At 53.4% G+C, this 19,682-nt stretch overlaps 8 protein-coding genes across 8 annotated transcripts; 3 read left to right on the top strand and 5 right to left on the bottom strand.

The window, feature by feature from the left end:
* Positions 1–56: 56 nt before the first annotated feature.
* On the top strand, positions 57–1,390 carry V2A60_009489 (ubiquinol--cytochrome-c reductase subunit 7; the record flags this gene model as incomplete). Its single annotated transcript, XM_083260754.1, has 4 exons — positions 57–133; positions 295–657; positions 1,056–1,218; positions 1,295–1,390. 4 exons carry the CDS (start codon positions 57–59, stop codon positions 1,388–1,390), a joined length of 699 nt encoding a protein of 232 aa, XP_083116880.1.
* An 891-nt stretch (positions 1,391–2,281) lies between these two features.
* On the bottom strand, positions 2,282–4,735 carry V2A60_009488 (mRNA-binding ubiquitin-specific protease UBP3; the record flags this gene model as incomplete). The annotated part of the gene is made up of 1 exon (XM_083260753.1): positions 2,282–4,735. One exon carries the CDS (start codon positions 4,733–4,735, stop codon positions 2,282–2,284), a length of 2,454 nt encoding a protein of 817 aa, XP_083116879.1.
* Positions 4,736–5,846: 1,111 nt separating this feature from the next.
* Positions 5,847–7,954, bottom strand: V2A60_009487 (DNA repair protein endonuclease SAE2/CtIP C-terminus-domain-containing protein; the record flags this gene model as incomplete). The annotated part of the gene is made up of 2 exons (XM_083260752.1): positions 5,847–7,813; positions 7,867–7,954. The coding sequence occupies 2 exons, from the start codon at positions 7,952–7,954 to the stop codon at positions 5,847–5,849; spliced, it is 2,055 nt and encodes a 684-aa protein (XP_083116878.1).
* Positions 7,955–8,930: 976 nt separating this feature from the next.
* On the top strand, positions 8,931–9,930 carry V2A60_009486 (uncharacterized protein; the record flags this gene model as incomplete). The annotated part of the gene is made up of 7 exons (XM_083260751.1): positions 8,931–8,988; positions 9,198–9,217; positions 9,271–9,305; positions 9,361–9,389; positions 9,437–9,558; positions 9,607–9,733; positions 9,782–9,930. The coding sequence occupies 7 exons, from the start codon at positions 8,931–8,933 to the stop codon at positions 9,928–9,930; spliced, it is 540 nt and encodes a 179-aa protein (XP_083116877.1).
* A 585-nt stretch (positions 9,931–10,515) lies between these two features.
* V2A60_009485 (acyl-CoA dehydrogenase/oxidase) lies at positions 10,516–12,122 on the bottom strand (the record flags this gene model as incomplete). Its single annotated transcript, XM_083260750.1, has 2 exons — positions 10,516–10,852; positions 10,915–12,122. The coding sequence occupies 2 exons, from the start codon at positions 12,120–12,122 to the stop codon at positions 10,516–10,518; spliced, it is 1,545 nt and encodes a 514-aa protein (XP_083116876.1).
* Positions 12,123–13,846: 1,724 nt separating this feature from the next.
* Positions 13,847–14,955, top strand: V2A60_009484 (uncharacterized protein; the record flags this gene model as incomplete). The annotated part of the gene is made up of 2 exons (XM_083260749.1): positions 13,847–14,809; positions 14,887–14,955. 2 exons carry the CDS (start codon positions 13,847–13,849, stop codon positions 14,953–14,955), a joined length of 1,032 nt encoding a protein of 343 aa, XP_083116875.1.
* A 2,041-nt stretch (positions 14,956–16,996) lies between these two features.
* V2A60_009483 (helix-turn-helix transcriptional regulator) lies at positions 16,997–17,614 on the bottom strand (the record flags this gene model as incomplete). Its single annotated transcript, XM_083260748.1, has 1 exon — positions 16,997–17,614. The coding sequence occupies one exon, from the start codon at positions 17,612–17,614 to the stop codon at positions 16,997–16,999; it is 618 nt and encodes a 205-aa protein (XP_083116874.1).
* A 552-nt stretch (positions 17,615–18,166) lies between these two features.
* Positions 18,167–19,330, bottom strand: V2A60_009482 (NADP-dependent oxidoreductase; the record flags this gene model as incomplete). The annotated part of the gene is made up of 1 exon (XM_083260747.1): positions 18,167–19,330. One exon carries the CDS (start codon positions 19,328–19,330, stop codon positions 18,167–18,169), a length of 1,164 nt encoding a protein of 387 aa, XP_083116873.1.
* Positions 19,331–19,682: the final 352 nt, after the last annotated feature.

The raw sequence follows: 19,682 nt of genomic DNA, 5'->3' as shown, positions 1-19,682 counted from the left end.
CAAGAACTCAAAGACAAAGGCAAAAACCATCTGGCCACTGTCAGATTTTAAAAATCATGGCTGCCCTCCGAGCTAGCGGACGCTTTACCACTTCGGCACCGGAGTGCTCGACTACAAAAACGCCGTCTGCCGCGTACCGCCCGTCGCATGATGAGAAATCAATGGCAAACGTGCAATAGCAACTCGGAATATGCAAAACAGATTGCCGAATGCCCTCAACAAAGCTTCAACAAATGGAAGGATTCATGTACTGACTGACAATGACTGACTGCACGCCCCGAACCCAGACCGCAGATTACAATCGAATCACGTGCAGCTCTCTTCATCTCACCTCACACCCGGCAGCTCACGTGATATTCCGAGCTCTCCCAGCATCAAGAGCCAGCACAACCACACCAAAGCCGCGCTAGCCAATCATGATGCCGCTGATGACCCATTCGTCCTTGTCTGCGCGCCATTTGGCAAAACCCAGCCGAATCTGCCTGATCCCCTTCTCACCACTGTAGCCAACTCACGACAGCGTCACCGGTCCAACGACAGCACAATCATGGTCTCTCTCGCCCCCTTTGTCCTGCGCCGCCCATGGCTCACCAAGATGTTGATGCCCGCCGCCAGCTGGTACGCCAATGCCGCCGGCTACCGCAAGCTAGGCCTCAGGTACGAAATTTGAAATCTTCTGGCGAGAGCCCCCCCCCTTCCGGCTTCCGAGGAACGACGGATTCGCGATACCGAGGAGGGCCACAACGCCCGAACCAGAATTTCTACGACGTATCGAACGCCAAATTTCTTTCACCAGCCCAATTGAGGAATAAGCATCTGGTTTCTCGGTCCTGATCTTGTAGATCTGCCGCCCCTGCCTGAGGGAGTTGGCTCGGCAGACGCAACGCGCACCAGACCTCGCAACCTGCCAATTGACATCTAGTCGACTTTAAAACGATATCCACGATTGAAAACAACCATTTCATATCCGAATCCGCGTCTCTCGATTAGCTTAGCCCGGGGGGGACTTGCGCACTCACACTCGTTCGCACGCTAACCAAGCACCCGCCAAATAGATTTGATGACCTCCTCGAGGAGGAACGCGAGGCCGTTCAAATCGCCATCAAGCGCCTGTCTGACCAGGAATCCTACGATCGCATCTACCGTCTCCGCCGCGCCACCCAGTGCAGCTACCAGCACAAGCTGCTCCCCAAGGAGGACTGGACCAAGCCTGAGGAGGTAAACACATGCCCGCGTCGCCGGACCCCCCCCCTCGGCACAAAATTGATATAAAAGCTGACTGGAGGGCAATCAGGACGTCCCGTACCTTCGAACCATTATTGCTCAGGTCGAGGCTGAGCTGGCCGAAAAGGATGCCCTCGACTCGATGACCGTAATCAAGAAGCACTAAAAATTATTCTACCATGAACCCGAGAGACGAGAGACGGGGAAGCAACCATTGTTCATATAGAGAAGCGAGGAAAGGCAAGGGAAGGGGGAGCAGTCAAAATAAACGAAAGGGTCCGGAGAGTACGGGAGCAGGACGCAAAATAGTTGAGTTCTGGGCTCTGCTTCGGGGTCCCGTGTATCCTATGTATAGACAACCAGGTTCTGGCAGCAAGACCGTGTTTTCTTTTTCTCAGCCCATTGAAAACAAGTCCATTTGCGTTTGTTGCGCTCGCTTTCCTGCCAAATTAAAACAGTGATTTCAGATAGATGCCGCATATTTTCGCACTTTTTGTTTCCCCCCAAGGTCAGATGTAATTAAGGAATTACCATTCATCTCTGCCATCATACTACAACACATTCCCAATCTGCTGTTTACAGACTCTCTCCTCCACATGGCACCCTAAATAGTACGCCGACCAAGACAATATACATGAATACCGCCTGCATTATTTTTTCTCCTAAATGCCCATCACATCCCGCCCTTACCAGACAAACAAATACATATAGACCTTTCTTTTCCGGCTCCGTCCCCTCCTCCCGGCCTTTGGGCCATGAATCCCGACTCAATCGACCGTCTCCATCATCAGTTTTCGTTCCCTCATCGCCCTCCCTCGAATCGAAAATATCTAATGCCATTGCTTTTCCGCTTGCCCATTCTTCCTTTTCACTTTTATTTACCGAGACGCCTGGTAACGCCGCATACAGTCGGATCCGGGGGATATATGTACACTCAATCCCAGCGTCGCTCGTCAACCATCTCTGCACGTCAAAGTTCCTTTTTCTTCTTTCGTCAAAAAAGCACAAAAACATAGAAATCATGTCCTGTACAGCCAACTCTGGAGCTGCTTCGTACTTAGACACGCTGGTAGAATAGGAGATATGCCACCTTGTTGTCCTTGATGCTTTCCTTGGCGTATTTGTCTTTGCTCGCGCCGTTGATGGCGCCATTCGCAACGGCGCTCCATCGCTTTCCACCGCTTCCGGCAGAGCCAGTGACCTGATTCCAGCCCTCATCGTTGCCTTCATCCTCGTCATTCATGGCGCCGAAGCGGTTGCTGGTGCTGGTGCTGGTGCTGGGCTGACCGTTGTCTTTGCGCACATCCTTAATCTCCTCCTCCGAGCCGCCCTCGGCAACTTCCTCGCCGCGGAGTCGGCGCAAGACTGTGTCATCGAGGCGCAGCCATTCACGGCCATCCTGACGACGAACATCCGCTGTATAGTGACCGCCACTAGCGTTCTTGCCATGGTGGTAAATGACGCTGATGAGCTTGTACTTGGGCAGACCGCTGTCACCAAGGCTCTGGCGCGTCTGGCGAGAGAGCGCCTCCCGAGGAATCTCCAAGTCAAGAGGGTATCCGACATTCTTCCAAATCTTCGTCGTGCCGCCCTCGGCGTCAAACTGGAAGCGCTTCAGGTGCAAAATAAGAACAGGAGGCAGGGTTTCAATAAAAACCTGCTTCGTAGCAATGATATCCTTGCCACGAGGCGAGTTAAAATCACCTTGCAGACGCTCAGGACGAGTGAGGCCACGAAGAGCATCTACAACATTTCTGATCTCGGGGGACCCAATATCGAGCTGAAGAGGCTGGTAAGGTTCCGTAGTAATGGAATCCTTCAAGCCAGGAACGCGAAATTCGGAGCGCAAAAGACCACCGAAAATTTTGGTTAGAGGGGTGGACGTGTTGGAGCCCGAGGAACGAGTGACAGCAGCGCGTTGCTTGCGGCCAACCTCGAGCCAGTCACCACTGGGGTCAGCGGAGCCGTCAACCGAAGCAACCTCGGAGCTGCCGGTTTGACTGGCAGTTTGCGAAGCGTTATTCATGACGTGGGTGCATTCGTCGTCAAGCGACTGTAGAAGGAAACCAAGAAATTCCTCGGCATCCTGCTGGTGACCCCGGCGCATACTGGCGAATCGCGAGAGCTGTCTTATGGCCTCGTATACAAATTCAGGAGTAAAAGGCTCCCCATAGCGTTCAATCTCCTCTCCACGGATCATCTTGCGCAGCTGCTCATCCGTTGGTGCCGACTTGAGCACTTTGTATTCGTGCATAAACATAATCATGGCATCCAGAAGTGGCGTCTCGCTCTTGAAACTATGGGCAGCACGCTTGCTGATCTGGTCGAGGAAGTCGTAGAAAGGGGAGCAAAACATAAGGACTTGAAGCACCGAGTTCATGTAGCACATGTTGCCAGTATTAATGAGGCCACGGGGCTCTAGGAAGACAGTCCTTTGCTCAGCCGCACCAACCTTGTATGATCGAATAGCTTCGGCGACAGAGTTGGCATTGGCCTTGTGTGTGGATGAAATGACATTGGTGTTGCCCTCGGGAGTGGCGCCGTTTGTCTCATTCGAAGCCCCGTTGTCACCATTGATAGCGACGACAGCGGCGACAGGTGTTTTGGCGAAGAGGTTGGCCCAGCTTGTTGGAGGGGCGCGCACCGCCGGAGCGGGTTCGCTGGGTTCGGGGACAGGCTGCTCAGACAATTGAAGTTGCGCGTCTTGTGCCTTCTGGTAGGCATCGGTAGTTTGTTCTGGTGTAGTGGTAGTCTCTGGCGTAGCAGACGGAGCCTGCTCGGTAGTCGAGGAAGCTGTGGCAGTATCTTGCAGATCTTTGGGGAGCATGACAGCTTTGGTGCTTTTGTCGATCCGTTGTCGCGACTTGCGCAGACGCGTAGTTCTGACCGGAAACTCGGCGGCAGCGCATGACATCCACGGCAGAGGAGGACGGAAGCGTGTCTTATTCACGACAGGAGGCGGGGGAGGAGGTGTAGGATGCTGAGAGACTGGTTGAGCCGCAAGAGGCGGATTAATGATCTCGTGGGTTTGGGGTGTGGGTGGTGTGGGTGGCGGCTGAATCTGCGACGAGTGCGTCGAGGAGGGCGTGTGCGGAGGGATTGGAATAGTCGGCTGAGGAGGCTGATAAGGAGTCGACAAGCTCGGCGAGTTCTGGGCATGGCGCGGGAAGTTGGGCGGAACGCTAACACCAACCATGGGCACATATTGTGGCATGGCAGGCGGCGAGCGACCGTATCCTTGGTAAGGCGGGTATCCCGGGGAAGGCATGCCTCCGTTCTGGAATTGCGGTGGCATGCTGTAGTACTGTTGAGGAGGCGCATAGGGGTTGTGTTGGTGACCGTAATTCTGATACATGGGGTTCATCTGCTGATGATACTGCGGCATGTACTGCTGATGCTGCTGCCTCCGTCTCGGACCTCCTCCCGGCGGGTTAGGCCCGTTCATCTCCATGGGCATGCCGCCGTGGGCGTGTATATTCTGCCCAGCCGGCAGATGGTGGCGGTTACTCATCCTGCCGGCGTGGGGAGATTGGTGATACGGGTGCCGCCCAGGGGGTGACTCTCCCGTATCTGGGGGGGTTCTCGGAGCGTCGGGGGAGGCTGCGCGGTAGTGATGCGCAAGTCTGTCGCAAGCGGCTCTGGTGATAAACAAGAGCTGCAAGTTTTCGAAAGAGACGCGGTGGTGTTGATGGCGGGACAGATGCTAAAATGCAGCCCTGATGCGGTTCGGCTTGATCCGACTGCTTCTTGGTGACACGCGCGGCCAGACGCGGACTGGTGATGGCAGGTTGGGGGGAAATAGGCAGCGGGAATTAGGAGCACAGATTAGGCAAAGGAAACGAAATGCAATCAATAAGCAGAAAGAACGGCTTCGAAAGAAATCCAAAGATGCGCCAAGTTGCGGGCTTGGGTCCGGGTGAGGAAGGATGGTGAGCAAACGAAAAAGAAGAAAAAAGAAAAAGGTGAAATTTAGCCCGATGATGAGATGGAAGAGGCAGCGCACGAACTAGAGCTTGTCAAAGATGCGCTTGGGCTGGCGCCAGCGGAGGAGGGAGAGGGCCAGCCAAAACTTTTGTGGGTTCCAACTATGACTAAATCTGGCTGGCCGGACCGTTGGTGACAGGTGTCTGAGGCATCAACTAAGGAACCTCTGTATCAAGCAACAACATAAAATTCGAAATTAGCTCTTGTCGAAAAAAGAAAAAAGAAAGGAGGAACGAAAATGGAATCACTGATCGACGATATGCGGATTCTCTGTTCTGTGTCTGTACATCCGCCCTCTGGCTCGCCATCGTAAAGCGAGGGCTGGCTCGTCAACCAAGTAGCTTTTTGTTACTTGACCATTCAGCCATTGGTGATTGTAAAGCTGACTAAAATACACACCGGAGCCCTGACTATTAAGCAAGGAGTATCCGTACGGAGTGTGCTCTATTAGTAGATTCCATCTTATTTTATTGGCAAAGCAATAAACTCTGGAATGTCATCAGGACCACGACTCTGCCCAACTAACGCCAAGCTTCAGCCCTTGAAGCATGCCTCTTCGCTAATTAGTAAATGCCACTAAGAATGCCGACCGAAGAAAAAGAAAATATATACATGAGAGCCATTTGCCGCAAAAAGGCCTACTCGTCTTTAAACAGCCACCGCCCTCCTGGCTTCATCGCCTCTCTGTATCGTTCTCGAATGACCCGCTTCTCCCGCTCCGCAGCCTCCTCTCGACCCATGTGCAATTCTTGCGTGCTGGGGAAGTCAGCATCCCAGAAACCCGGAGGCGACTGCATGCGCGAGTATCTGTGCCGATGTTTACCATACTTATTCGCGAGCTCTTGCGTCTTGGCTTGTATCCATGCTTCGGCCCGCTCGTCTGGGTCCATCGTCGCCAGACGATATGCATAGTCGCCAAGGTGCCGCTCCAGTAACTCTTGTTCTTCCATTCGTTGCGCTGCCGTCAGTGGTGGGTCAGGGCGCTGCGAGATTGCCAAGGCGCGGAACTGCTTTCCACAGCAATGCATCTCTGTGCATCCAGGCAGGCAGGCTCTGTCGTCTTTGTCTCTAACCACGTCCGAGTAGGCAAAATCGTGTCCCTCATTAGCTGCAGGGTTGACTCGGAAATCGTCAAGGCGTAGGTCTCGAGGCGGTTTATGGCGAATCTGGCCTTCTCGAATCCGGCGTTGCGGTGAGCGCGGTGTCGTTTGTGCGGCGCTGGAGGCCTGGAGAGCTGGTCTGCTCTGGCGTGCTTGCTTCTCAAAAGGGAGTTCTCGACGCTCGGGAATGTTGAGTTCCGCTGTCGTTATGGAAGGACCTCTACGAGCTTGACGGGATGATCTCAATAGTACCGGGCTGTTTTCAGCCTCTTTTTGGTGCAGAAGCTGCTCTATACGATTCTTAGGCGTCATGTTGCGATTCTGCACATTTTGAAGAGGCGTCTTTTCTTGGCCTGTCCGGATCGAGGTACCGTCGTCTGCTATATCCGCGATACCCTCGTCAAGTTGTCGTTTCCGTGTAGACTTGGCAGGCTTGTCTCCTCCGGACCGAATCATCCTTCTGTTAACGCTTATTGGGGTGAGGGCAGACGACATGATACTGGCTCTCGCAGTTTGCGGTACTGGCATGTTGTGCCGGATATATCTTGCGCCTGGTGTCACCACCGCGCCCGTGTCTTGTGGCGGGATTCTGTAGATATCCGGCAGTCTCATGGTTGGCTGTGCGTTTCTTGGCTTGCGCGGTGTCGTCATATGGGTAATATGCCCAAGGTCGATGCTTTCCTGTGACATAGGTATGCGTGCTTCTCCAACAACAGATGGGCTCAAATCTTCTTCCGGTTCTGCCTTGACCTGGACGAGCGGTCGTGTTTCCGCGGTCTCGTGACTTTTCCGTTTCTTGACGGGTCGCTCCGATATGACAACGGGACCATCCGATGACGACTCTTTCTTGACGAGTGGGTCAGAGCACGACTCGGTATTAGGGAGAGACGGAAGCTCGTTTGCATCGGATTCGCCTTGTGTCGAGTCAAGGGGCCCGAGAATGGGGCCGTCGGGGGGGCTCGCCGGCGATGAGTTGAGGGCTATAGGAGGCAGTTGTGGTTCCGCAGGCTCCGGCACCGCATCATTCGGATCGGCGGCGCTAGAGAAGCTGCCACTGAATGATGTTGCGATTGGTTGCAGAGCAGCTGATGCTTCCGATGCGTGACTCGAAATTTGCACGCCAGTCCTGCAGTCGTCGGCCTGGATTTGCTCCTGCAACGTTTCGAAACGCCTCTTCCACGCGTCACGCTCAGACTTTCGTCGCTCAAGAGCGCCACGGGCCTTGCGAAAGTTTTCGTTGAGTAGCCGAAATCTTTGTGCGAGCTTCGTGTATTCAATCTTCTGGGCCACTACTGGGTCGGATGATTCAAGCACTCCGTTCGGCATCGATGAGCTAGGCGACGGGAGAGGCTCGAGAGCGCCGATAGCATTCAGATGCCGCAGTTTGTCGAGCTCAGCTCGAAGGGTAGTGTTTTCTTTCTCTAGCAAGTCATTCTTGGTAGTACTTTTGTGTAGCAGAGCCCTGCAGTGAGCGAGTTCTTGAGCATTGCTAGAGGTCTCCAAGTCTAGAGTCAATCAGCATGTTTGTCGTGCGAAGGGGACCGTCAGAAATTTGTACCAGCCGCTATATCCACGTCGATCTGATTGCATATCTTTTCTAGGGCTTCTTGAAGAGCAGGGCGCCCCTTGGCGAACCAACTTGTCATCTTCCGCCTCTTTTGAAGCGGGACAGGCGCTTCATGGAACCGGTGACGCCAGTCGGGAGACGCGTCGCCCACGCGATGTGGCAAGTGACGGAGGCGCAACTCCACGTGATGTCACTACGCGGCAACTGCGCACAGGGTTTTCGCTAAGCTTTAGATGGATGAAAATGTTACCAAGGGTCGAGACAATCTCTCAAAAATGCACTACATTCTCACAATTTACATCAGAACAAGGTTGCTGGTAGCTTTCTGGCCGTGCGTGCGGCAAGTCACACCGCTCATCAGCCACGGATCATCTGCGCCGTGATGCGCCAGGGCAACTGGGCAACTGGGCACTCGGCAGCTAGTTAGTTAGTAACAACGTGCGCGCGGCACGGTGCAAACGGGCGAAGTGGCAATTGGGTGCTGGGTGAGAAGAGCACTGAAATTGTGAGAAGGTCAAGTTCGACGCCAAAGTTTCTCCGTCTCATGTCTCTGGTCAATTGTTGATGCAGGGGCCAGTCAATGCTATCGACTTCTCCACGGTCAATGCCGATTGTGGAAAACGCCTTGTTCAGACATCGCAGGTGTGCATCCTGTTTGGTTAGGCAGGCTCCAGCCTGGTGTGGGCAGCGAACGGCCCGCCCAACCCAGTAAAAAAAAATAAAAATTGCTGAGCTGAGCAGCACTTGGCCCAAAAACTTTTCGCGATAACTACTGCAGCTTTTCTATCTTGTGCATCACCACATTCTGAGCTCGATTTTCTCTCCATTTGCATTCGACGCCCAGTCAGTATTCCCTTTGCATCCTGTGTATTCCCAGCGCCATGGCTGGATGTTGCAACCATCCCACTTGCCACTTTCATACCGAAGAAATGGGCTACTTCCTCGGGCTGCATCTGAACCATGCATTCCAACCTCTACATCTATCCGCTCTCTGCACGCAAATTGCTGACTTGGCCCTCTCCTAGCTTCAATTTGCACAGTCTCAACTATCGAAAATGGAATTCACTCCTTCTGATTCGGCTCCCGCTCCTAGCCGTGGCGCATGCTACTCTTGTGAGTGCACACTATCTTCCAACCCTCAGCACCCAATCCCACGGCGCCAGCTGCGCTGTGTTCCTGCGTTTCGGGCTTCTGATGGCAGGGCATCTAGCTGTGGTGGTTTTTCCCCCCAGAGATGCTCTACGACACCCACTGGATCTATCTCTATTCCTTGCGCCTCGATTTGTCCCCTCACTCAGATGGAAAAGCTAATATAAACTTAGGCGGCAACAGCGGTCATCAGGTATACCCAAACAACAAATTTCGCTCCGCGTAACACAGTCTCACAAGTAATAGGCTCGCGACTGCCCCTCCAAGGGACCTGCTAAGTGGTATGAGCCCCAAACCACTTCCGACCATCATCACCACGCACTCACAGTGACACAGCTATAATTGCGGCAACGAGGGCCACTTGAGTTAGTTTCCCACTTTCCAACGCCCAGGATATGACTAACAAAGCCAGGCCGTGACTGCTCGGAGCCCATGAAGGAGAACAAGTCATGTTACAAGTGCGGTCAGCCTGGCCACCTCTCTCGCGAGTGCCCCACTGCTGGAGGCAACGGCCAGTCCACCGAGTGCTACAAGGCAAGAATAGAACAGTCAGTTGCCGAATCATTATCTAACATCTAATAGTGCGGTGAGATGGGTCACATCGCTCGCCACTGCACCAAGTCCTCGTATGGCGGCAGCTACGGTGGTGGTTATGGCGGCGGTGCCGGCAAGACCTGCTATTCCTGCGGCGGCTACGGCCACATGTCTCGTAGGACAGCCCCCTCCAATATGTTTGATCTTGACTAACGCTACTTAGGCGAGTGCGTCAACGGAATGCGCTGCTACAACTGCGGCGAGTCTGGACACTACTCCCGCGATTGCCCCAAGGAGTCCACTGGTGGCGAAAAGATTTGCTACAAGTGCCAGCAGTCCGGTCACGTCCAGGCAGCTTGCCCCAACAACTAGATCATGCGGTAGAGCGATACTCGGCAAATTCGAGATTGAAGTTGGCGTGGCAGCTCCATGATACCCACGATTCTTTCTTGGCTGTTTATTTTACATGTTTCATTTGTTACATCTTAGGTTTGCAACACACGATTGCAGGATCGACGAAAAGCTCGGCAATTCACGCTACTGGAACGGACGTATAGAGATTCTAGGAACAAGATTGATGGCCTCGCTGGCAGCACGACGAATGGATCTCTTGGGCATTAAGTTTTTGTTCTTTCACTTGGGTGTTTACGAATTCAAAAGTTTGGTACACGACAATGGACGTTGGCACGCGACCATGAACGCTAGGACGACAACACGAATGTTTGTAGCTAGTTAATACTAGGGCAGATGAATATGCGATTTGGAAAAACGAAGAAACTAGAGTAATTTCGATGTGAAGATGTGTTGAGTGATGTGCAGTTTTGCTTTTTTTTTCTACATTTCTATCTCGTAGATACAGAGAAATAAATAGAGTACATGTAAAGACAAAGATCTCGCCAACGAAGTCATCTAGCTTTTTGTTTGATTTTCATTTTTCTTTTTTTACCCAGCCCTTCTTTATAGCATAGACTTGGGGAAGTTGCGCATGGCCTGGCGCACGCCCAAATCACCGAGAATCTCCTCAGAACCGCCCAGGATCGAGTCAAATTTGTACGTGCGATTGAAGATTTCAATGTGCTTGCCCATGCCGGTCTGGGTCAGGCCGCGACCACCCCAGATTTGGACGGACTCGTCGGCAATCTCGTGGGCGGCGCGGGTGCAGCTCATCTTGAGCAGGCCAATGGGGCCGGCAAGGTGCTGGGCCTGCTGCTTGTAGGGCATGTGGCACATTTGGTAGGTGATGCTCTCGAGCCAGGCCTGGTGAGACTCGACGAGGGCAATCATTTTGGCAAGACTATCTGACTGTCAGTATGGAAGACTCGGGGATTTTTTGTTTTTTTTTTACAGGCAACGTACCGGTGACGAATGACGGCCTGGTCAATGAGGCGCTGGCCAAAGACGAGGCGCTGGTTGGACCACTTGAGGCACTCCTCGACAATGGTGCGGATGGCGCGGACCGTGGCCGTGCACATCATCCAGCGCTCGTGGTTGAAGTTGGACAGGATTACGTGGATACCCTTGTTCTCCTCGCCGAGCAGGTTCTCGACGGGCACCTTGACGTTGTCGAATGTGACGTAGGCCGTTCCGGCGGCTGGCGAGTACGAGGTCTTGATGGGCTTGGTCTCGACACCCTCGCCACGGGGGATCAGGAGCACGGAGAGGTGCTTGCCCGTGCGCACGCCAGTGACAAAGTAGTCGCTCCAGCAGCCGTTGGTGATCCACTTCTTGGTGCCGTTGACAATGTAGTGCTTGCCGTCGGGGGTCTTCTCGGCCGTGGTGCGCAGGCCGGCGACGTCGGAGCCGGCAAAGGCCTCGGTGATGGCGAGGCAGAGCTTCTTCTTGCCGCTAAAGACCTCGTCGGCGATTTGCTTCTTCCAGGCCTCGTCGTGGGCAAAGTTGAGGACGCAGGTCAGGCCAATGGTCATGCCGGCCATGTTGCCGTCCTGGAAGCCGCGCTGCATGGTGCGGGAGAACTCCTGGCCGATGATGAGGTCGTGGAAGTAGTCAAACTGCTCGCCCTTCATGACGCCGCCAAAGAGGCTGACGCCGCTCATGTGCTTGCCCGGGCCGAGGCGCATGTGCAGGATGCCCTCCTTGGCCATGCGGTCGATCATGTCCTGGGAGATGTAGCGGCCGGTGGCCTCGCAGTCCTGGGCCTCGGGGATGAGGTGCTCGTCGACGAAGACGCGGGCGGCCTTTTGCAGGGCGCGGTGGGTGTCGTTGTAGTAGGGCGTCTTGAAGGCCGGCGTCAGCCAGAGCGGCTCGGCGTAGGGGATCTGGGACAGGTCGCCCGGCTGCGGGACGATGACCTGGGGCGTCTCGCCCTTGACGGTGCCGATGGCGAGGTCGCCGTACTTTTTGAGCACTTCCTGGCGGTGCAGGTTGTAGAAGGCAGTGGTGGCGTCCTGGCCGGCGACCTGCTGCAGGACGGCCTCGCCGCCGGGGTGCGCCATGACGAAGTCGGTCAGGTCGTAGACGATGCTGTCAATGATGCACCAGAGGGAGTCCTCCGAGGTGTGCTCGCGCACCTCTTCGCGGGTGAAGGTTTCGGCTGGAGGAGCCATTGTGTGTGTGTGTGTGTGAGAGAGAGAGAGAGAGAGAGATTGCCGTGGGCAGAGGCAAGAGAAAAGGGCGTCGGCAAAGAGAGCTCTTCTTGTCAAGACTAGAGACGGGAAGAGAAGCAAAATGACAACGAGCGATGCGAGGATGGGGAAACAAGTTAGACAAAGACGCTTGCTCGGAACGAAATGTGCACCAAACAGCCGGAGCATCGTTGAAAGCCGCTTGAGCCTCAAGACCCACCAGTTGCCTCGGTAAGGTGACGATGAACCCGATGATGGGAGCTTAGGCCGGGGCCTGCTTATTACTAGCTGACATTGCGTGCTGCTGATTGGCTCGTTTAAATCCGGGGGTGCATCTTGCATGTGCCAACTCTCCGCCGGCCTTTACTCCCCAGTTGTGTTTGAGATTAATATACGTTGGAGATTTTCGACATACAAAGCGAGATTTTTTGAATTGTTTTCAACGCCGTCGGATAGTAAATCGCAATTGCGTGTGACAGATTTGTCTTGTATCCCAAGGTTCCATCAAGGAAAGTATCCAGTAGGCAGTGATCCCGAATACGAAAATAGAGCAATGAAGGGAAATTATGACGGCGGCTTTTGGTATTTGGTTTGCTTCATTTGACGCTCTGATGGGCGGCAGCGCCTCGTTCGCATGGAAGATCCTTCGCCACACGGGCATACTATCGCATGTTGAACCTCCATCGCCATCCAACACAGCCAATGATGACCACCAATGCTGACCAACGACAAAACAGACTCGCGCGCAAAAGAACTGCGCTATAAATACACTAGAACAGAACCGATTCATATCGCTAACAACCGATATTATGCTTTGAAAACCCACTCCTGGTAAAAATACATATATGCTACCCTCGAATATCGGCTGTAGGGTAGGCAAAATTATCTCGGCATTTCATTCTACTACAAAACTCACAGCAGAAGCCCTATTGCGCAGCATTATTACTGTGAATGCGCAAAAGTTTACTTTGAGAAATTGGCAAGAGCGAGGGAGTCGAGAGTTTACCTCCGGGAAAACGGTGCAGCTGTGTACCATTATTCTTTTCTTGTTTGGTGTGCTTATTGTTGCTAGATCCTTGTCATCTACTTTTCCAAACCTTGAACTGTTCCCTGGACTTCCCACTATTACAGTCATGGGCAAATTACCCTTCCACCTTTAGAACAATCCGTCTTTTTTGAGCAGTGTGGTCACTCATGTTCTGGACGGTTTGATACTTGTGTCTTATCTCGGAAGCGAAAGTTTCGCCCCAGCTTTTGTACATCATCCCGTGCCGCTAATTTAATTTGTCGCTAGACCAGTGTAACCGGTACCATTTGACTCGACATTGGCGTTGTCCAGGTAGCTTATTGACTTGTAGTATGTCTGACCCTAACAAGGTAGTCCAAACTGTCCGTACATACTAGTATTCTACTTATTTCCGTAGCTCCTTATATCTACTTACATCATTTCTACTTACATTATATCTCTTCTACTAGCCTACACTCAGTATCCCGCTTTATTAGACCTCTAATCTATCCCCAAACTTCAATCCCGGCACTGCACTAAGTCGTTGCTACGCCGTTGGTAGTAGGATCGATTGGTAATTCTCTCACGTGAGTACGAGACACCTTTTACCTGACTATATCTATATTTTTAGTGAGGCACAACTCGAAGCTACAACCTAAGCTACATAAGTTTTATAATAGCTTTTTTTTTAACAACTATAATGTCCGACAGCAGTGATTTAGCTGGTGTGATTGGTACCTGGGTCGCCGTGGGACTAGCTATCATGGCACTCCTGGGTATCATCACACCTATTGTCCTTCTCCGCGAGGCGCGCAGCGATCGCTTCCACGCTATCAACGCCGTAGACACCCAAGACACGGGCTACGTGCGTGGCGGGTTCCAGTTGCACCGTCGCCGTGGCGCTCGTGAGCGATACTTCCAGCGTGTGCGCGTGCCCATCCTAACCAGCCCTCCGCGGTTCGACCTGATGCCGCGTGCTCCAACGTCAGATGCTGCAGCGGCAACGGGGACAGCGGTTATGAACTCAGCTACGGGTTGGGTTAACTTTGCGAGCCTCGTCCAGATGTACGCGCCTGACGTGCCTTTGGGCGACGCCTTGCGCGTCATGGATCGCGATACGTGGTTGCCTGTGCACTGCTTTTGGTTGCTCGTCGTCGGCCTACTGGGCCGGTACGGCAAGCGAGACGACCGCGGCCTCTCGATCAACCCTGACAACGCCATGCGCCTTCTCATTGAACGCCCTGGTGCGTGGCGTAACGACCGGGCGGTCTATGGGATCACTGGCGCTATGGTGTGGACACCGCCATCACTCGAGCCTGTGGGCTCGGCCACGTTTGCTGGCGACAGACTTTACTTCAAAGTCCACTCCGTCCAGGCCCAAGGCAGCCTAGTCCCTGATCCAACACCCCTGCCGCTGCTTTTCTGGCTTGCTCTTGGTTGCCTACCAGTGTTGCCAGAGAACTGCGGCGTGCCGGCCCGCGTATTTGACCTAGCCCACTTCACGCCGTCGCTGATATCACACCGCACTTCAACTCGGAAGCAGCAGTTCTTTCGCTACAAGCAGCGCAACGGGGCCCTAGGTAGCACAGCCGCCTGGGCTGATGCTACAGGAGTCGACATGTCTTGTTTATGGAGCTGCGAGGAAGAGAATCTGCCAAGAGATGTCAGAGAGCGTGTGGAGAACGCCTCAGTTGAAGAGGGAGACTGGATCTACCTAGATGATGATGATTCTCGTGGCAGTTTCTATCTTTGGAGAACGGACGCCCACTGCCTAGCTGCTGGACTAGCGTGCATGCCGATGAGCCCTAAAGGGTTTCTCTTTGACACTGCAAGAAAGCTACATCGAAGCATCTTTGAACAGAGTGTGGATTTATTCCCTATGCTATTTGACTGGGCTATACGTCACAACGTGCTTCAAATTTCAGAAGATGATAAGATAGCTATTGCTATAACCCATAGATTATCATCGCGATTTGGCCGCCGTCGCGTTCACGCATACTTTGCTCTTGATCAGGCTCTGGAGAATTGTTGTCGCCAAGATTCAGGGAATCGGGCGTGGATGATACCAGAGCTAGTACAACGTAGTATCGAGGTACTTACAGTTACTAGTCCAGCATTCCGTGAAGGCTTAGTAGCTGGCATAATACAGGACTCGGATGACCGTGAAATTAGATCGGGGCTATCTTCAAAAGACTATTTCAAAAAGGCTTTACGGAGGGCAAAAAGGAACATCGACGATTCTATACAAGCCAAAGATAACAGCGACTCCGAAACTGAGCAACCTGTGGGATGGCTCTCTGTGGGGGCAGCATCGTCGGATCAGAGCGGTACAGATTCAATCAATAGTAAGTACCGAAACACAGCTCCAGCGGTGGCCTCTAATGTGCAAGAATGGCCAAATCTTCTAACCAAGAGTCAGCAGATCAGACGTTCACGTACTGGTTTCGATTGGATTATCCAAAGAAGGCTTTCGAGCTTCATTGTAAGCTGGTTACAATAAACCCAAATAATAGAATAGAAAATGCCAGGGGAGGGAAAACAAAAGTAAGAAGGAAGGGAAAGGGGAAGGAAATACAGAACAAAAAACAGGAAGAAATAGAGGAGAAAGAAGAGGAGGAAGGGAAAGAAGAGGAGGAAGGGAAAGAAGAGGAGGAAGGGAAAGAAGAAGAGGAAGGGAAAGAAGAAGAGGAAGAAAAGGAGAAAGAAAAGAAAGAAAAGGAAATAAAAGAAGAGAAAGAAGAGGAAGATAAGAAAGAAGAGGAAGAGAAGGAGGAAGAGAAGGAGGAAGAGAAGGAGGAAGAGAAGGAGGAAGAGAAGGAGGAAGAGAAGGAGGAAGAGAAGGAGGAAGAGAAGGAGGAAGAGAAGGAAGAGAAAGAAGGGAAGGAAGAGAAAGAAACGGAAAAAGAGAAGAAAGAAAAGGAGATCAAGGAAGAAAAGGAGGAGAAAGAAGGGAAGAAAGAGGAAGAAAAGGAGGGAGAGAAGAAAGAAAAGGAGAAAGAGAAGAAACAAAAGAAGAAAGAGAAGAAAGTAAAGGAGCAACAGGTTAGTATAACGCTACCATTCGACTTTGCCACCATTTTCCCTCACTTCAGCATTCCAACGGAAGCCGAGACATACGAGTTCAACACATGCAAGAAAGCTATAATCCTATCGGCACTACGTGCGGTGAATCGGTGCCGGTACTTTGCTACAGCACTGGAATCGCACGAGTTGATTCTACGTGTACAGCAGATGAGCAATATTGTCTATGTTGCAGCGCGGCCTGAACCGCTATATACGGAAAACTACAACAATATCAGTAATGATACGGATAGTGGGTCTGAGGATGCTCCAGATAGCCAGTCGGTTCCAAGTGCAGATTCTCAGTACGATAGCGAGCGAGGTCAGCCTTGGTTTTCCGGTTCAGACTCCAGCTCAGAAAGCAGTGTCGGTAGCAGCTTGGATAGTAGTTCGGACGATGACTTGGTCATGGATTAAGTAATAGTTCTACATAATAAATAAACTTCTTGCTAATGCTTATATTACATCATCAATACTCTTTTTCAAGTACTCGCTCTCACTCTGCCTTGCTTTTTTGCGATATAGTGGGAGTTGATAATTAGTGGTATTTCATAGCTTCTATTACGAAGTGGACTCATAGCCTGATTGTCCCTTTAGACTTATCCATTCATCATTACAACTAATGTACGGCATCGCAAAAGCCGTAGCCACTGTGTGTAAGGCCCTATCAGGGCCGTATTTTCAAACTTCCATTACTCACAGATGCGGAAGGGTGTTTTTGCCCATGGCTATACTGTCGCCGATGAGTTGAAAACAGTGCATTGTTGTAGTTCATCTGTCAGAGCGACGCCTAAATAATGCGATCCTTTAGCTTGAACAGACCCGCAATGCTATGCACGCCCAGCTTCTCGCAGCCGCTTTGCTTCAGCGCCGATATCGTCTTCAGACTCCGATGAAGCTCGGACGCAATCTCGCCCGTCGTCATGGCCTCCAGCAGGTACCTCAAGACCTCCCTCTCCCGCACCGTCAGCCGGTTGGGGTTCACGGCGGCCGACGTCTCGCCGCCCTCGACAGGGCCCTCCAGGATGGCCTCGATCGCGTAGACGAGATCCTCCGTCTTGTCCTCCTTCCTGACGACACCGGCCGCCGCCTTGCGCAGCACAATATTCTCCAGCGTGTCGGAGCCCGGGTTGTGGGAGAGGTAGATGACGGGCGGCGCCGCGCGGCTGTCCTCGATGGCTCGCAGCACAGACGCGTCGCCAAAAGTGTCCATGTCTAGGAGGACGGCGTCGCATCCGGTGGTGGACGAGAGCGCGGCCTCGAGCTCCTCGGGCGAGCTTGCCGTCTTGACAATGTCCGGGTACGTGTCCGACGAGAAGGCCTTTTTGAAGGAGGCAATGACGTCGGGCTTCCCGTCAGCGAGCACGATGCGGAGTGCTCTGCCGGTAAACGCTTCGGTGGTGGCCATGCTGGGGCCGCTTGCGAGACGCGAAAAAGTAGGCAATACCAAGGCTGCGATGCAGCTCAATTACTTAATCTCAGATTGAAGCCTAGTTTGTCGCTGAATTCCGAGCTTCACCGGTCCTCGTGCGATGATGTTTACTGGGCGCGCGGGAGCATCGGCGCCTGACGGACTCGCGCCAGCCGTATCCACACCCTATGACCAACTAACTACCAAATTAACAGCTGCGATTCTGGCGGTATCGTTGTGAAGCATGTTGATTCTGATTTCTCCGTTTCTTCATCTTTTCATATCGTCCTCCGTATTGCGTCACTTTGTAGCAGCGCTTCTTTACTCGTGCAGGTTGTGATTTGTAAAGTGAAGTTGTTATATACATTCGGTCCTACTTCTTTACTAACAAGGGCGACTCATGGACTTTAAGCCACTGTACATGTCATCATCAGCATCCTGCTAATTACGGGCAGCTTCTCCGGTGACTGCAGGCACAGGCACAGGTGCAGGTCCAGTGTATTGCTCATACAGCTTGAAGCTTCCAGCTGCCGAAAAAAAAACTTTTGCTCAGATTTTAACGCCCTTTACATCTTGGAAAAACGTAATGACGGCCTTTCCGGCCTTGCCACGCTGGCCGGCGTACTCCCACGCCTCCAACGCGCGCTCCGCCTCAAACTCGACCACGGGGAGCGGCTTCAGCACACCGTTGTCAAACAGCGGCGCCGTCCTGGCCAGGTGCGCCCCGCTGGCCGTGACGACGAAGTAGACGAATCTGGCCTCGGGATTGTCCGCCAGCTGCTCCGGCTTGCCGCCGTCAAAGGCCCACGCCGGCGGCGGATCCGCGACCGTGACCATGGTGCCGCCCTGGCGGAGGCTGCGCCAGCTCCGCGCGTAGACCTCGCCGCCGACCGTGTCGAAGACGGCGTCGACGACGCCGCCCACGGACGACTCCCAGTCCGCGGCGCGGTAGTCGACGCAGAGGCCGGCGCCGAGGTCCCGCAGCCGCGGGTGGCTCTCGGGCGACGCGAGCGCGACCACCTCGGCGCCGAGCAGCCTGCTCGCAATCTGCACGAGCATGGTGCCGACGGCGCCCGACGCGCCCGTCACCAGGACCCTGCTGCCCGCGCCGACGGTCGCGTGCTCGTGCAGCGCCTCCCACGCCGTCAGCACCGGGATCGGCAGCGCGGCCGCCTCGCCCGCGGACAGGCGCGCGGGCCTGAGCGCCACCTCGCTGCCGCCCACGGCCACGTAGTCGGCCTGGCCGCCGGCCCTGGTCGCGGCCTTGATCATGGCAAAGACTTGGTCGCCCGGCACGAGGGGGCCCTCGTATTCGGGCCCGAGAGCGGCCACCGTGCCGGCAACGTCGTGACCGGGGATGCGATTGGACTCGTACACCTCTGGCCACGAGACCTCGTCGGCGGTGATGCCGGCGGCGGACACCCGGATCAGCACCTCGTCACGGGCGGCGGTGGGCACGGGAAAGGTGCTCGTGAAACTGAGTCGAGGCGACGACTTGTCGCCGAGTATCTGAACTGCACGCATCGTCTCGGGCATATTGGATCGTGTTCTCTGCTGCGTTTCGGTGATGCTGTTGTTGGTAGTATATGGTTTAATGCTTTTAGATGAGGAGGGGTGGCATAGGGCGGGCTTCTTTATACTTTGGACACTGGCGCCGCGAAGCTGGCCGCGGGCAATGCGCATCGGCAATCGCGCACCAAGAATGCAAGCCATTGATGAGTAAGACAGATCAAATCACTAGATAGAAGCAGAGAGCTCATTGACACACTGTAAGATGACAAAAATTTCCTTGACTAAATGCATCAGCCTCGATCGGGCTACTCGTGCTTTCGGATCGGGGTCGGGCCAAGTGGAGTTGCAATACCCGATGCGGAGCCCCGAACGTGCTACAGTCTTGATCGCTATGATCTGAATTGCCAAGACGATGCAATTTCTTTTCTTTTCTATTCTTTCTCTATTCTTTTTCTTTTCTTTTTCTCTTCTTCCGGGTTGAATGGTAAATGCGCTATCAGCATTCCCCCAGCTTTACCCATAATCACAATGTATTGATCCAGCCTCGCAATTT

This window comes from Cordyceps javanica, chromosome 6, assembly GCF_051103115.1.
Source record: "Cordyceps javanica chromosome 6, complete sequence".
NCBI lineage: Eukaryota > Fungi > Ascomycota > Sordariomycetes > Hypocreales > Cordycipitaceae > Cordyceps > Cordyceps javanica.
The sequence above is the reverse complement of the archived record's forward strand: the minus strand, read 5'-3'. Positions and strand labels throughout refer to the sequence as shown.